The sequence below is a fragment of the Rhineura floridana genome, chromosome 2, assembly GCF_030035675.1.
Source record: "Rhineura floridana isolate rRhiFlo1 chromosome 2, rRhiFlo1.hap2, whole genome shotgun sequence".
NCBI classification, from domain to species: Eukaryota; Metazoa; Chordata; class Lepidosauria; order Squamata; family Rhineuridae; genus Rhineura; species Rhineura floridana.
This window is the reverse complement of record NC_084481.1, coordinates 120583036-120599910: the sequence shown is the minus strand read 5'-3', so window position 1 is coordinate 120599910 and position 16875 is coordinate 120583036. Positions and strand designations below refer to the sequence as shown.

General features: G+C 40.9%; 1 protein-coding gene across 28 annotated transcripts in view; it reads left to right on the top strand.

The window, feature by feature from the left end:
* The window catches only part of STK33 (serine/threonine kinase 33), a 161304-nt gene extending 149612 nt beyond the window's left edge, over positions 1 to 11692 (top strand). For 27 of the 28 annotated variants that reach the window (XM_061610347.1, XM_061610342.1, XM_061610328.1 and 24 more), the window contains one exon: positions 10879 to 11692. In XM_061610347.1, coding sequence (XP_061466331.1) covers positions 10879 to 11058 — 180 coding nt within the window. In that variant the 3' untranslated portion in view covers positions 11059 to 11692. The remainder of the gene's footprint in view (positions 1 to 10878) is intronic. The other variant, XM_061610337.1, reaches the window with a different exon arrangement.
* Positions 11693 to 16875: the final 5183 nt, after the last annotated feature.

Sequence of the window (16875 nt, the reverse complement as noted above, 5' to 3'; positions counted from 1 at the left end):
CTTACCTTTTAAAGGTTGGCACTGATGGTATTGGGAAATTTTAATTTTTAATTTATTCAATTGGTATGCCTGATTTCTCCACAGATACACTCAAAGCGACTCACAACACAATAAGAACATAAGAAGAGCCTGCTGGATCAGGCCAGTGGCCCATCTAGTCGAGCATCCTGTTCTCACAATGGCCAAACAGGTGCCTGGGGGAAGCCCGCAAGCAGGACCCGAGTGCAAGAACACTCTCCCCTCCTGAGGCTTCTGGCAACTGGTTTTCAGAAGCATGCTGCCTCTGACTAGGGTGGCACAGCACAGCCATCATGGCTAGTAGCCATTGATAGCCCTGTCCTCCATGAATTTGTCTAATCTTCTTTTAAAGCCATCCAAGCTGGTGGCCATTACTGCATCTTGTGGGAGCAAATTCCATAGTTTAACTATGCGCTGAGTAAAGAAGTACTTCCTTTTGTCTGTTCTGAATCTTCCAACATTCAGCTTCTTTGAATGTCCACGAGTTCTAGTATTATGAGAGAGGGAGAAGAACTTTTCGCTATCCACTTTCTCAATGCCATGCATAATTTATACACTTCTATCATGTCTCCTCTGACCCGCCTTTTCTCTAAACTCAAAAGCCCCAAATGCTGCAACCTTTCCTCGTAAGGGAGTCGCTCCATCCCCTTGATCATTCTGGTTGCCCTCTTCTGAACCTTTTCCAACTCTAGAATATCCTTTTTGAGATGAGGCGACCAGAACTGTACACAGTATTCCAAATGCGGCCGCACCATAGATTTATACAACGGCATTATGATATCGGCTGTTTTATTTTCAATACCTTTCCTAATTATCCCTAGCATGGAATTTGCCTTTTTCACAACTGCCGCACACTGGGTCGACATTTTCATCGTGCTGTCCACTACAACCCCGAGGTCTCTCTCCTGGTCGGTCACCGCCAGTTCAGACCCCATGAGCGTATATGTGAAATTAAGATTTTTTGCTCCAATATGCATAATTTTACACTTGTTTATATTGAATGGCATTTGCCATTTTTCCGCCCATTCACTCAGTTTGGAGAGGTCTTTTTGGAGCTCTTCGCAATCCCTTTTTGTTTTAACAACCCTGAACAATTTAGTGTCGTCAGCAAACTTGGCCACTTCACTGCTCACTCCTAATTCTAATTCTAGGTCATTAATGAGGGAAAATGCACATCAATACAATATTATAACAACCCAACAACCACTGAACCACAACATAACAATCCAAGCAAAGAATTCACTTTGATAATATGCATGTTATAATATTTAAAATACATTATAAAATAAGTTATCAAGGCTTCAGACATGATAACTTAAGTTATAAAGAGTCAGACATGAAAAACATTTTCAGTACAGTAAAATATCAACAAAAATCTTAAGCGGCAGTCAGATGAAGTAGATAAAGTGCTTAGTTGTAAGATATATCTGCCCTCTTGCAAAACATCAAAGGGGTGTACAACAGCATAAAACCTTTAAAAGCAATAAAGACAATCATTAAAATAACTGGCTACTTAAGAAATTTTTAAACAATTACACAGGCTTGTCATGATAAAAAAGTCTTCAAGAGAGGTCTGAAAGTCAACAATGAGGATTCCTGTCGAATCTCTGATGGAAGAGTGTTCCATAGCATGGGACTAGCAACATTAAATGCTCACTTTCTGGTTGAGACCAGTCAGGCATCTGTAATATGGGATCAACAGCACTCCTCCAGATGATCTCAGTGATTGGGCTAAGATAAAGGGGCTCAGGTAGTTCTTAAAGTATCTTGGAGCTAGGTTGTTCGGGTTGCTTGGTAGAAGGATAAAAACCAGGATCTTCAAGGTAGCTTTCTCTGAAATGCTACCGATTCCACATGCAGTCCTAGTTAAATAGTCACAACTCTATTGTCACAATGTGTGGATGAGACAGTGTGGTCAGGAGGAAGGATATGGATTTGTTAGGCACTGAGATACATTTTGGAACAAGCTGAGCCTGCTCAAAAGGGATGGGCTTCACTTGAACTGGGGCAGGATGAGACTGTTGTCATTTAAAAATCAAAAACCCTCTAAACTGGTTGTGGGGGTACAGGAACAGCAGATAGGAGCTGAGGACCATCCGGTTTTGAACAAATTGCCCTCCAGGAATGAAGCTGAAAATATTTATGATCATTCAAATGAGGAAGGAATAGAACTAGGCACTGAGAGTGCAAGGGGACATGATAGTAAATCAGAGGCCAACTCACAGTAGGATAAAACACATATGCCAACAACATTTGAAGAGAGAGAGCGTGTATTAGGTGTTCACAGTAGGCTCCAAATGGGTGAACTGGGGTGCTTTGGTCTCAGAGGAGAGCATAGTTATAAAGGGTGTAACAGAAACCTGGTAGAATGTGGAGAGAACCAGGACAGGGGAGGGTGTACTGGAGGTGGTTTCACTCTCTGCACCAAAGAGGACAGAGTCCAACAAGCTAGAAAACCCATTGGGGCAGATTCCTCCACAGTATTATTGTAGGTGGCTTTACCTGGCCCCAAGTGTAATTTAGTACTAGGGATATACTATGGTCCCCCTGACCCAAATGCCTAGGGTAATCTTGAGATGGAAAATGAAATCAGGGAGGCTTCCAGAAGAAGAGCAGTAGTAATGGGTGGCTTCAGTTGCCCTCACATAGACTGGAGCATGCATGTTCCAGTCACAACAAAAAAGGGAAATTTCTGGATGCCCTGTGCCCTAGAACAGTTGGCCATGGAACTGACCAGATGGGTGGAGACCCTGGATTTAATATTAAGCAGCACCCAGGGCGTGGTGCAAGATGTAAGTTTATTTATTTATTTGTTTTATTTTATTTATTTTATTCAGCTTATATCCCGCCCGACTAGCAAACAGCTCTCTGGGCGGTAAACATAGAAACATATACAATAATAAAATTACAGGATCAATATAACAATTATAAAAAGTACATCATCTAAAATAGAAATTACAACATTTACTTAAATAACTTAGATTAAAATGCCTCAGAGAAGAGAAAGGTTTTCACCTGGCGCCAAAAAGATAATAGTGTCGGCGCCAGGCGTACCTCCTCGGGGAGACTATTCCACAATTCGGGGGCCACCACTGAGAAGGCCCTAGATCTTGTTACTACCCTCCGGGCCTCCCTATGGGTCGGGACCCGGAGGAGGGCCTTCGTAGTAGATCGTAGTGTATGAGCCGGTTCGTATCGGGAGAGGCGTTCCTTCAGGTATCATGGTCCCGCGCCGTATAAGGCTTTATAGGTTAGTACCAACACTTTGAATCTGGCCCGGTAGCATATTGGAAGCCAGTGCAGGGGAGCCAGAACAGGTGTTATATGCTCAGACCGCTTAGTTCTTGTTAGCAGTCTGGCCGCTGTATTTTGCACTAGCTGTAGCTTCCGAACCGTCTTCAGAGGTAGCCCTACGTAGAGCGCATTGCAGTAGTCCAAACGTGAGGTTACCAGAGCATGAACCACTGATGTAAGGTCCTCCTTACTCAGATAGGGACGTAGCTGGGCTACCAACCGAAGTTGGTAGAACGCATTCCGTGCCACTGAGGCTACATGGGCCTCAAGTGATAGGGAAGAGTCTAAAACGACCCCCAAACTACGAACCTGCTCCTTTAGGGGGAGTGTAACCCCGTCCAGGACAGGGTATGTATCCACTGTCTGACCAGAGAAACCATCCACCAGCAGCATCTCAGTCTTATCAGGATTGAGTCTCAGTTTGTTAGTTCTCATCCAGTCCATTGTCGCTTCCAGACAACGGTTCAGCACATCGACTGCCTCACCTGAACAGGATGAGAAGGAGAAGTAGAGCTGCGTGTCATCAGCGTACTGATGACAACGCACTCCAAAACTCCGGATGACCGCACCCAACGGCTTCATATAGATGTTAAAAAGCATGGGAGACAAGACCGAACCCTGCGGGACTCCATATTGGAGAACCCACGGGGTCGAGCAGTGTTCCCCAAGTATTATCTTCTGGAGATGGCCCGCCAAGTAGGAGCGGAACCACTGCCAAGCAGTGCCTCCAACTCCCAACTCCGCAAGCCTCAAGGAGAATCAACAGAGTTACACTCCCTCTGTCTCTCTCCCGACATAGGTCATCACACAGGGCGACCAAGGCCGTCTCGGTGCCAAAACCGGGTCTGAAACCCGACTGAAATGGATCTAGATAATCGGTTTCATCCAATAGCACCTGGAGCTGGTCAGCAACCACTCGTTCCAAGACCTTGCCCAAGAATGGAACATTTGCCACTGGTCTATAGCTATTAAAGTCCTCTGGGTCCAAGGAAGGTTTTTTCAGGAGTGGTCTCACCGCCGCTTCTTTCAGACAGCCAGGGAGCACTCCCTCTCGTAAAGAGGCATTTATCACTTCCTTGGCCCAGCCAGCTGTTCCATCCTTGCTAGTTTTTATAAGCCAAGAGGGGCAAGGATCAAGTACCGAAGTGGTTGCACGTACCTGTCCAAGCACCTTGTCCACGTCCTCGAACTGAACCGACTGAAACTCATCCAGCAAAACATGACAAGACTGCTCCAGACACCTCATTAGGACTAGCTGTCATAAAATGGGAGTCTAGGTCCCGATGAATGCATAAGATCTTATGCTGGAAGTGCTCAGCAAACTCATTACAGCGGGCTACCGATGTATCTGCCATGTCCTGTGGGCCAGGATGGAGTAGCCCTCGGACCACTCTAAAAAGCTCCGCTGGGCGGGAGAGAGATGACTTAATAGTGGTGGCAAAATGTTGTTTCTTCGCCACCCTCACCGCTCCTACAGACCGCTTGGTAGAAGCACAAACCAGCGCATAATTGCATTCGTCGGGAGTTCGTCTCCAACTCCGCTCAACTCGTCTCCTATCTTGCTTCATCACTCTTAGCTCCGGAGTATACCAAGGAGCTGTATGAGCTCTACAAAGGAGAGGGCGTGCAGGAGCGATCGTGTCCACTGCCTGGGTCATCTCTGCATTCCACAGATTAGCCAGGGCTTCGACAGGAGCGCCAGTCCTATCAGCCGGAAAATCCCCCAGAGCCCTTTGAAAACCATCAGGATTCATTAGTCTCCGGGGGCGGACCATTTTAATAGGCCCCCCACCCTTGCAGAGGGAAAAGACCACTGAAAGTCTAAACTTCAGCAAGCAGTGATCTGACCATGACAAAGGGAGAGATGTAAGACTCCCCACATCCAGATTACTATCCCCATGTCCAGTAGCAAAAATAAGGTCGAGGGTATGCCCCGATGTATGTGTTGGGCCACTAACATGTTGAGACAGCCCCATGGTTGTCATGGCGTCCATGAAGTCCTGAGCTGCCCCCGACAAAGAAGCCTCGGCATGGATGTTGACATCCCCCAGTACTAATAGTCTGGGGGATCTCAACAATACCTCCGAGACCACTTCCGTCAGCTCAGTTAGGGAAGCCATTGGGCAGCAAGGTGGGCGGTACACCAAAAGGATTCCCAGTCTGTCCCTCTGGCCCAGCACAAGGTGCAAACACTCCAGACCCGTAATTGTATGGACATGGTGCTTGGTGAGTGAGATGGAACTCTTATAGACCACAGCAACCCCACCTCCCCGACCCTCAGATCTACCATGATGCTGAACCAAATACCCCGGTGGGCAGAGCTGGGAGAGACTAACTCCTCCCTGCTCGCCCACCCAGGTTTCGGTTATGCATGCCAGATCGGCTGCCTCATCCATAATCAGATCATGGACGAGGGAGGTTTTATTTTGTACCGATCTGGCATTAAGAAGCAGCAGCTGGAGTTCTGAGGGTTGGCTGAGAGGACAACCAACAACCCTGCGGATATGAGAGGGACCGGAACAAGGCACAGCCACTACATGTCTGGGCCGCGTTCCCCTTACCTGGCATGTCCTTCTCATAACACCATACCAATTGGGAATAGTGACCATAGTGCCAAATTCAAGATATATGTAAGTGAACCAAGTAAGCCAAGAAAATTCAACACAGTCATGTTTCTTCAAAAGAGGAAACTTCCCAAAAATGAGTAAATTGGAAAAAAGGAAGTTGAAAGAGAAAGCCAAGAGAGTCAAATCTCTCCAAAATGCTTGGGAGTTGTTTAAAACTACAATAATAGAAGCCCAGCTAGAATATATACCACAGATCAGGAAAGGTACCACCAGGAGCAAGAGGATGCCATTGTGGTTTATGAGCAGAATTGAGAAAGCTTTTAGAGGCAAGAAGTCTTCATTCAGAAAATGAAAGTCTTGTCCAAGTGAGGAAAACAAAGGAATGCCCACTTTGCGAAAGAAAGAAAGAAATTGAGGAGCATATTACTGAAAACATAAAGATCACAAAATATTCTTTAAATACATTTGTAGTAGGAGACTGTCTAGAGAGGCATGTGTCCTAAAGGAGGAAAATGTGTTTGCAGAGAAGCTGAATGCTTTGCATCTGTCTTCACAGCAGAGGATATAGGGCAGATCACTCTGCTTGAATTAACTTTCCAGGAAGGGAGTCTGAGGAACTGAGGCAAATAGTGGGGACAATAGATGAAGTTCTAGGCCTTATTGACAAATTAAAAACTGACAAATCACTGGGTCCAAATAGAATCCACCCAAGAGTTCTTAAAGAACTGAAATGTGAAATTACTGATCTCCTAACAAAAATATGTTATTTGTTCTTCAGATCCACCTCAATTCCTGAGTGGATATTTTAAAAAGATACTGGGGGGATCTGGGGAATTACAAGCTGGTCAGTTCCAGGAAAAGTGATTAAAAGCATGGTTAAAGACAGAATTACCAAGCATATAGAGGAACAAGTCTTGCTGAAGCAGCACCAGCATGTCCTGTCCTGTCTCTCTAACCTTGTAGAGTTCTTTAAGAGTGTCAGCAAACATATAGATAGAGATGATCCTGTTGATATTTTGTATTTGAACTTTCAGAAAGCTTTTAATAAAGTACCACACCAAAGACTTCTGAGTAAGCTTAGCAGTCATGGAATAAGAGAAATGCTCTTGTGGATCAGTAACTACTAATTGGTTAAGCAGCAGGAAGTAGGAATCAATGGACAGCTCTCCCAATGGAGAGATGTAGAAAAGTGAAGTCCCCCAAGGATCAGTTTTGGGACCTGTGCTTTTTACCTTGTTCACTAATAATGTAGAGTTAGGGGTGAGTAGTGAAGTAGCCAAGTTTGCTGATGATACCAAATTGTTCGAGGTGGTTAAAACAAAAACGGATTGCAAGGAGGTACGAAAGGATCTCTCCAAACTAGGGGAATGGGCAATAAAGGCAAATGTAATTCACTTGTAATCAGGTTTAAAGGGATTCAAGTTTAATGGCAACTGTAATTGAGTATAAGCAAATTTAAAGTCTAAAGGGCCAAAAAATCGTTCTTTCACATATATGCTAATGGAATCTGAAGCAGCGACTGAGAGACTTCCGGGAAGGGTGACTTCGCTTGTGCCTGCTTTTGAGACGGGCTCCCGCCTCAAAAGAAGCTTATTCAGATATAAATCAGTCAGAACATTTTTTTTTGACTGATGAAATTTCTCCCGGGCAGGGAGAAACGTAGAGATCAACCTCAAAAGCCTGTTTTTGTTGGGAGGACTGGATTTCATTAATTTATGAGAAAAGGTCCAGCCAGCAATGCCGGACGGACTTCCGAACAAGCTCTATCTGATTAATGCGATACGTTTATCTTTTCTTCAAAGAGAAAACGGACTAACAGGCAAGCACCCTTCTTTCTATTATTTTTTTTACTTGGTTTAAATTGTTGCAGCAAAAAGAGATTTGTCAAATGAATCAGCTTTAAAGAACTTCTGGGTGAGCTATAACTCTTCTCTGTTATTCACGAAATTAACAGCTTATCTCTGTTTCTATTGCAAAAAGCTGTCCTGGAAGTGCATTCTAAAGATATAAACAGAAGAGGGATTTCTATTCCGAGGAACATTATATTGTCTGGGACTATTCTCTTTTTGGTCTATTTTATTTTGACGAATCTGCTTCTTCACGACGCCACTAACTGTTTTGATGCTGGGAACTAAATTTGTTTTGTGTTCTTGAACATAGAGAGATAAGGCAGGCTGCTCTGTTTATACTGTGATGTCATCAAGCCTGGAATATTAACCCAATTGTTGCTGAAATAAGAAGTGGTTCTTCTTTATTTTTGTTTTGTTTTGTTTCCGTGGTTTTAAAAATGGCAATCAAGAAAGTGGCTGAGAATCTGGAAGTAATTATGTTTCAGAAAATAATGGATGAGATTGAGATAACGAAACAAACCCTGCGACAGGGCAGTAAGGAGCTGAAAATTGAACTGAGCAAAATGACGCAGGAGCTTAAAGAAATAGGGGATCCTGTGAGAGAGGAGAATGAGATCAGAGATGAGAAAAGAAAAAATAAAGGGAAGATACAAGCCCTGGAGATTGGAACAAATGTGGAATTGGAAAAAGATCTGGAGTTTATGGATATTAGAAATAAAATCTACTGTTTGGAATTTTAACGTTATCTCTGAAGAAATTAATGAAGATATTAGAGATAAAGTTATCAATGGCTTGGATAATCTTCTGGACTGGAATGATGTGATGGAGCTTGATATAGAGAAAATCTATGGAATTAACTGCAGCCATGTGACAATGGAAAAACTCTCAAGAGATGAGCCAGTGCATTTTGTAAAAAAGAAGAACACAGATATGACTTTACAACAATATTTCAGCAACTTATTCAGAATTGATGGCAAGAAAATATTTGGGATAGAGGAAATTCCCATCAGACTCTTATTATATGACTATGGCTATGACAGCAAGATTATTATGGATTACTGATAATGGAAGATTGGACACTGAAATTACTGGACTTAACAGGACTATTGAAGATGGAAGATGGAATTAATATGGATAATGGAATAATGGCTATTGAAATTATTGGACCTAACAGATTTTGATGAGATGGATTAATCGATATGTTTATTTGGACTATGGTTATGACAATAAGATTATTATTATTATTAACGAGATGGATTAATCGACATGTTTATTTGGAGAAAAATTGATAGATATATTTCTTAAAGAATTGAAACCTCTCTTTGACTTTTTGTGGAAAGAATAAAGTAATGTTTATGAGATTTGATGATTAATTAAGATAACTACTGGAGGAAAGTGATTTTATAATATAATTTAAGAGACAGGATTGTTATATATTGTAGACCTACAACTGATTTGATCTGCGACAAATGGGAAGTCAACATTTTATTTTTTTGTTTAATCATTTTTGTTTTGTTTTGTTTTTTGTCTTTGAATGTTTTATGATTTTGTTTTGTATGTTTTATGAAAATTTGAATAAAAATTATTGTAAAAAAAAAATGAAGCAGCGACTGAGCAGGAATAAGATCTTGGGGTCATAGTGAATAGCTCAATAAAGATATCTGCCTAGTGTGCAGCAGCTGTGAAAAAGACAAATTCTATATTGGGGACCATTAGGAAAGGAACTGAAAATAAAACTGCCAATATCATAATGCAGTTAGACAAATCTATGGTGAGATCACATTTGCACTCAGGTTCTGCTTGCAGGCTTTCCACAGGCATCTGGTTGGCCACTGTGAGAACAGGATGATGGACTAGATGGGCCATTGATCTAGCATATTCTTAATGGAATACTATATATCATTCTGGTCCCTCACAAACAATTTTGTGAGGCTGGAAGAGGTTCAGAAAAGGGCAACTAAAATGATCAAGGGGCTGGAGCAACTCCCCTGTGATGAAAGGTTACACCATTTGGGACTGTTTAATTTAGAGAAAAGGTGAGTAAAAGGAAACATGATAGAGGTGTATAAAATTATGCATGATGTGAAGCAAATGCATAGGGGGAGGTTTTTCTCCTTCATTCATAATACTAGATTTCAGGGTCAGCCAATGAAGTTGAGTGTTGGAAGATTCGGAACAGACAAAAAAGAAAGTACTTCTTCACATAGTGCATAGTTAAACTGCATCCTACAAGATGGCCACCAATTTGGATGGCTTTAAAAGAGGATTAGACAAATTCATGGGCAATTAAGTTTATCAACAGCTACTAGCCATGACGGTTATGCCCTGCCTCCAGTGTCAGAGGCAGTATACCTCTGAATACCAGTTGCTGGGAATCACATGTATGCAAAGCGCTGTTGTGCTGTTTGTGGGCTCACCAAAGATATTTGGTTGGCTGCTACAAGAACAGGATGATAGATGGGCCTTTGGTCTGATCCAGCAAGTCACGTCTTTTGTTCTTACTTCAGGGAACTGGAAATCAAACTGCTCTGGTGGTGTCTGGGACTGATGTGTGCTGTGAGATGAAGTCAGGGTCTGCTGCTATTTGTTTTAGTGTCAATTCTTTTACATTACCTCTTTCTTTTTTCCTTTGTCTGGCCTCAGTAGACACTTGCTGCTATTCTCTTCCTGGTATTTTTTGAGCATCTGAGAGTTTTTAGCAGTACTGAGCTTTTAGCTTACAGAATCTGGTTTTGTTTAGTAGCTAGTGGCAGGATTCATCCCACTCCAAACACCATGTATCATCATCATTAATTACCCGCCCTTCACTCAAAGGTCCCAGGGTGGGTTACAGCAATTTTAAAATACAGCATTTAAAAACAATTAAAAACAACCTAAAATCAGAAAATAGGGTGAGTCCTAAAAATATTTGTCTCAGGTGTCAAAGGCCCGGGTAAAGAGGTGCTGAGGCAGGTGTGATTTGCTGAAGTGTTTTATTACAACTAACTTATTCCAAAGTGGCTCCTTCCTGATGACATCATCTAGCTGGATAGAAATTACCTCTTTCTACTACGCATACACCATCACACTACTGGTTCTCTCCTTTCATTAGTGCATTTAATATTGCATTTGATAGTGCACCTGTATTAATTTGTTTTCGGTTTTTTAAGATTCAGAGCGGCGGAAGTGGGTCGGTGTCTCCAGGTTTAGTTGCAAAGCGGAACCCAGATAGTCAAGAGAAGAAAATAGAAATGGAAAAGTCTTTTTCTTTAAGTCATGGGTCGGCGAGCAAAAGCTCACAAAAATCAACTGCCCTGAGTGGCCTACTCAAAACGAAAAAGAAATCTTAAAGCGGATCCATCAACTCAAAATGCAGTTCTTATAAAGTAACTATTGCCAATGCCAAAATGTGGCAACTGTATAAAAAGGACCAATGCAGCCTGAATTCTTACGCCTTTTTTGTTGTTCTGAGATCTATAATCATCAAGAGAGCTCTAGCTTTACAGTAGTGCTGATAAAAGTTCCAAAGCAGTGTGAATTCCTAACCTATGTGAGGGCATCCACTGGTCTTATTACTTTCAGAGCAAGAGCACAGAATTGTATCAAAATCTGTCTTTTATTTATTGTAGACTAGCAGGCATCATTCAGGCAAACTAGTTTCTTTCAGTTTACTTTCTAATTTTTGCGTAAGTTTGCTCAGTATTGTAACAAAGATCTGTGGGCGCAGAGGAAATAAGCCAAAATATGTAATGGCTTGGTGGTGTTTTATATATATATAAACTGCATTTTGCAGTTGTAAGAATTTGCTAGGATTTTGCTTATAACCTTGCAGGTATTATAACTTGTGTACCACAAGGTCAATGAATTTTGTTTCTAATATTTTCATGGCACTATAGTCTGTTTAGACAACTTACTTTAAACATTTTTAGGTATTATGAAAATTGCTGAGGTTCATCTTGCTGCTAAAACTTTTGTGTGTTTAAATAAAACAGATCTTAGAAAAATAATTTTCTCATGCTAGTTAATCTTCATTTGAAAAAGGATGGATTATACTGCAAAAGAAAAGTTAAACATTTATGTAATACATTTTTTTCTTTTAAAGATAAAGCTCTACGTAAAGTTCTTTCATTAGATTATGCTTGAATGCTTACACTTGACACGTTTTACACTATGAATTATTCAGACTGTCAGGCTAAATATTTATATAGTGGTCTCATCCATATGCTTTTATAACATTTGGTTCTTTCAGACATTTTTGTGGAGAATTTAGTATAGCTCTTCCCATGATTGCAGGCAACCTTGAGTCCGCAGTGTATGTGCCGAAATATCCAGTGCCTCAGTGGAGCCTGGGCTTGCGTGGTGCAGACTGTATACTTCTCCCATCTCCCTCCGAAGATGATTTTTCAGGGCAGTGCTGAAGGCCCAGTCTGTGTAAGCTGCAGGTTCCATAGAGATTTCTTGTCCTCAGTGCCTACAAGTGACTTAATCTATACATGCTGTCACTCAGAGCCCTTTACAAAGACTTTTCAAGGCCAATAATGGTATTTCAGATGTTCAGAATATAATTTTGGATTTAATTTGTATGTCTTGATAAATAATTTGGAATATCCAAATAAATAATTGGGTACATCTGAACAATTTCCAAACAGGAATGGGTGATAAGGGGGTTGCCTATTTCTACTTGAAACATTTATAAAGTCTTCAATTTAGTTTGTAGGAAGAATTTAATATTTTCATTAATCCAGTGAAATAATTAGTAATGTGAACACTGCAGAGTTTTAATTTTATAACAATTTATGTTCAGAAGTACTTCTCTTTAAGTTTGTTGTTGTTGTTATGTGCCTTCAAGTCGATTACAACTTATGGTGACCCTATGAATCACTGACTCCAACAGCATCTGTTATATCTGTTCAGAACTTATAAGTTCAGGTCTGTGGCTTCCTTTGCAGAATCAATCCATTTCTTGTTTGGTCTTCCTCTTTTTCTACTCCCTTCTGTTTTTCTTAGCATTATTGTCTTTTCTAGTGAATCATGTTTTCTCATTATGTGTCCAAAGTATGATAACCTCAGTTTCATCATTTTAGCTTCTAATGATAGTTCTGGTTTAATTTGTTCTAACACCCAATTATTTGTCTTTTTTGTGGTCTGTGGTATGCGCGAAGCTCTCCTCCAACACCACATTTCAAATGAGTTGATTTTTCTCTTACCCACTTTTTTCACTGTCCAACTTTTCACATCCATACATAGAGATTGGGAATACCATGGTCTGAATGATCCTGACTTTAGTGTTCAGTGATACATCTTTGCATTTGAGGACCTTTTCTAGTTTTCTCATAGCTGCCCTCCCCAGTCCTAGCCTTCTTCTGATTTCTTGACTATTGTCTCCCTTTTGGTTAATGACTGTGCCAAGGTATTGATAATCCTTGACAAGTTCAATGTCCTCACTGTCAACTTTAAAGTTACATACATCTTCTGTTGTCATTTCTTTAGTCTTCTTGACGTTCAGCTGTAATCCTGCTTTTGTGCTTTCCTCTTTAACTTTCATCAGCATTTGTTTCAAATCATTACTGGTTTCTGCTAGTAGTATGGTATTGGCTGCATATCTTAAATTATTGATATTTCTCCCTCAAATTTTCAAACCTCCTTCATCTTGGTCCAATCCCGCTTTCCGTATGATACGTTCTGCATATAGATTAAACAAATAGGATGATAAAATACACCCCTGTCTCACCCTTTCCAATGGGGAACCAATCAGTTTCTCCATCTTCTGTCCTTACAGTAGCCTCTTGTCCAGAGTATAGGTTGCGCATCAGGACAATCAGATGCTGTGGCACCCCCATTTCTTTTAAAGCATTCCATAGTTTTTCATGATCTACACAATCAAAGGCTTTGCTGTAAACTATAAAGCACAGGGTGATTTCCTTCTGAAATTCCTTGGTCATTTCCATTATCCAATGTGTGTTTGTGATATGATCTCTGGTACCTCTTCCTTTTCTAAATCCAGCTTGGACAGCTGGCATTTCGTGCTCCATATATGCTTAAAAGCCTTTGTTGTAGAATCTTGAGGATTCCTTTACTTGTATGGGATATTAAGGCAATAGTTTGATAATCACAGCATTCCCTGGGATCCCCTTTCTTTGGAATTGGGATATATATTGAACCCTTCCAGTCTGTGGGGCATTGTTTTCTTTTCCATATTTGTTGACAAATATTTGTCAAAGTTTGGACAGATTCAGTCTCAGTAACTTGTAGCAACTCTATTGGTATGCCATCTGTTCCTGGTGATTTGTTTCTTCCAAGTATTTTAAGAGCAGCTTTCACCTCACATTCTAAAATTTCTGGTTCTTCATTATACGGTTCCTCCATGAATGAATCTGTCATCCTTGCATCTCTTATATAGTTCTTCAGTGTATTCCTTCCATCTTCCTTTTATTTTTTCTTGGTTAGTCAGTGTGTTCCCCTGTTGATTATTCAACATCCCTACTCTTGGTTTAAATTTCCCTTTAATTTCTCTAATCTTTTGGAATAGGGCTCTTGGTCTACCTTTTTTGTTGTCCTCTTCTATTTCTATACAATAACGATTGTAATAGTTCTCTTTGTCCCTACATACTAGTCACTGTACTATTGCATTTAGGGTTCTGACCATGTTTCATCTCCTTTTGCTTTCCTTCTTCTTTAACCATTTTAAGAATTTCTTCAGTCATCCATTGAGGTCTTTCTCTCTTTTTCATTAGAGGTATTGTCTTTTTGCATTCTTCCCTGATAATGTCTCTGATTTCAATCCATAGTTCTTCTGGTTCTCTATCAACTAAGTTAAGAGGGCCTTCTCAGTGGTGGCCCCCAAATTATGGAATGATTTTCTTGACGAGGTGTGCCTAGCGCCAACACTGTTATCTTTTCGGTGCCAGGTCAAGACTTTCCTCTTCTCCCAGGCATTTTAGCATGTGTTTTTAAATTGTTTTTAATTTTTTTTTAGATTGTGTTTTTAAATTGTTTTTTGTGTTTTAAAATTTGTATATTTGTTTTTAATGTTTTTAATTGCTGTAAACCGCCCAGAGAGCTTCAGTTATGGGGCGGTATATAAATGTAATAAATAAATACATAAATAAATAAAGCCTCAAATCTGTTCCTTATTTGATCTTTATATTCTTCTGGGATGTAATTTAAATTGTATTTTGGCATTATGATTGCTTTGTTGTTCTTCTTTAGCTTTACTCTGATTTTCGATATTACCAGTTCATGATCTGTACCACAGTCTGCTCCTGGTCTTGTTTTCACAGAAAGTATGGAACTTTTCCATCTTCTGCTACCAATTATATAATCAATTTGATTCCTATATTGATCATTTGGTGATGTCCACATGTACAGTTGTCTTTTCGGTGGCTCAAAAAATGTGTTTGCAAGAAACAAATTATTGGCTTCACAGAATTCAATAAGTATTTCTCCTGTTTCATTTCTATTTCCTAAGCCATATTTCCCCACAATTTCTAGTGCTTCTCTGTTCCCTACTTTTGTATTCCAGTCCCCCATGATCATCAGAACATCTTGTTTTGGTGTGTGATCAATTTCTTCCTGTACTTCTGCGTAAAATCTCTACAATTCCTCTTCTTCTGCATTTGCCATTGTAGCATAGACTTGGATGATGGTTATAGTAACAGGTTTCCCATTTAATCTGATATCACTCACTCAGACCTAGCGTTGTAGCTCCTAACTGCTTTTACTACATCACTTCTCACTATTAAAGCAACCCCGTTTCTTCTTAATTTCTCATTTCCTGCATAAAATATTTTGTAGTTGCCTAATTGAAAATGTCCCATTCCCGTCCATTTTAATTCACTCACGCCAAGTATTGTAATGTTGATGCATTCCATTTCTTGCTTGACAATTTCTAACTTTCCCTGGTTCATGCTTCACACATTCCATGTTCCTATTGTGTACGTCGTACAACTCCGGACTCTCTTTTTGCATCTGTGTGCATCAGCCTCTGGGCTTCCTTTCAGCTTTGACCCAGAGGCGTCATTGGTCACAGTACTACTCGTACTTGTCCCTTGTTCTTCCCCACTAGCTCGTTGAGTGCCATCTGACCTGGGGATCTCATCTTCCAGCATTATCTTGTGTTGCATTTTGGATACTCTGTTCATAATGTTTTCATGGTAGGAGGTATTCAGTGTTGGACTGAGATCCAGGTTCAAATCCCCACCCAGCCATGAAGCCCACTGGTTGACTTTGGACCAGACACAGTCTCTCAGCCTGACCTATCTCACAGGGTTGGTGTAACGATAAAATGGAAAGGGGGGAACCATGTGCACCACCTTGAGCAACTTAGAGGAAAGTGGGATATAAATGCAATAATAATTAATTAATTAAATACATTTCAGCTGCAGTATGTGGACTCCAGGTTCAGCCAACCAGATAAGGCTTTTAATAATAATAATAATAATAATAATAATAATAATAATAATAATAATGAAGCAGCAATGTGGCAGTGGTGGGGACGCTAGATTGTGAAGACAAAAAGTTGGATAGATTGAGTAGGTGGGTTAGTGTTTTTAGGCCTTGAGATGATCATCAGAACTGATGACTTGGTTAGCATGCACTTGGGGAATGAGAGTGGATCAGAAGACAGATCAGTGCATGCACATACACAAACACACCTGCCCCTCCTGCAAGCATCTGCAGGTGTGCATGCATTTGGGCAGGGGGAAAGGGGGCACCCTGAATTGCCATAGCATCTTGGAGAGAGAGATGGGGGGTGGAGTATAGGTGGAAGAAAGGGGGGATGCAGGGACGTACACTTAGCGTCAGAGGTGGAGGTGAGCTTCACAAAAAGCCCTCTCCTCTCATTCTGAGTAAGGGTGTCATCAGCAGCAACAGTGTGAGGAGGTAGGAATGGGTGATAGTAATCCCCTCTTCTTCCTGGTAGCTCCACCCTCAGCCTCCTTTGGCATCTGCCATGTGTTTTATGGACAGATGCCTGCCCTCGGCACGCCTAAAAGACACTCTTCTGCTTCAGCAAAAGTCCTCCCCTCTTCTTTGGAGCAAGGGAGAAGTGGCATCTGCAGTGGCAGTGGGGAGCAGACAGTGTCCAGTGAGTGAAGACTTTTTTTTTATAAAAAAAAATTCATTTTTTTATTGTTCATGGCCCCCTCTGGATTACTTCACGGCCC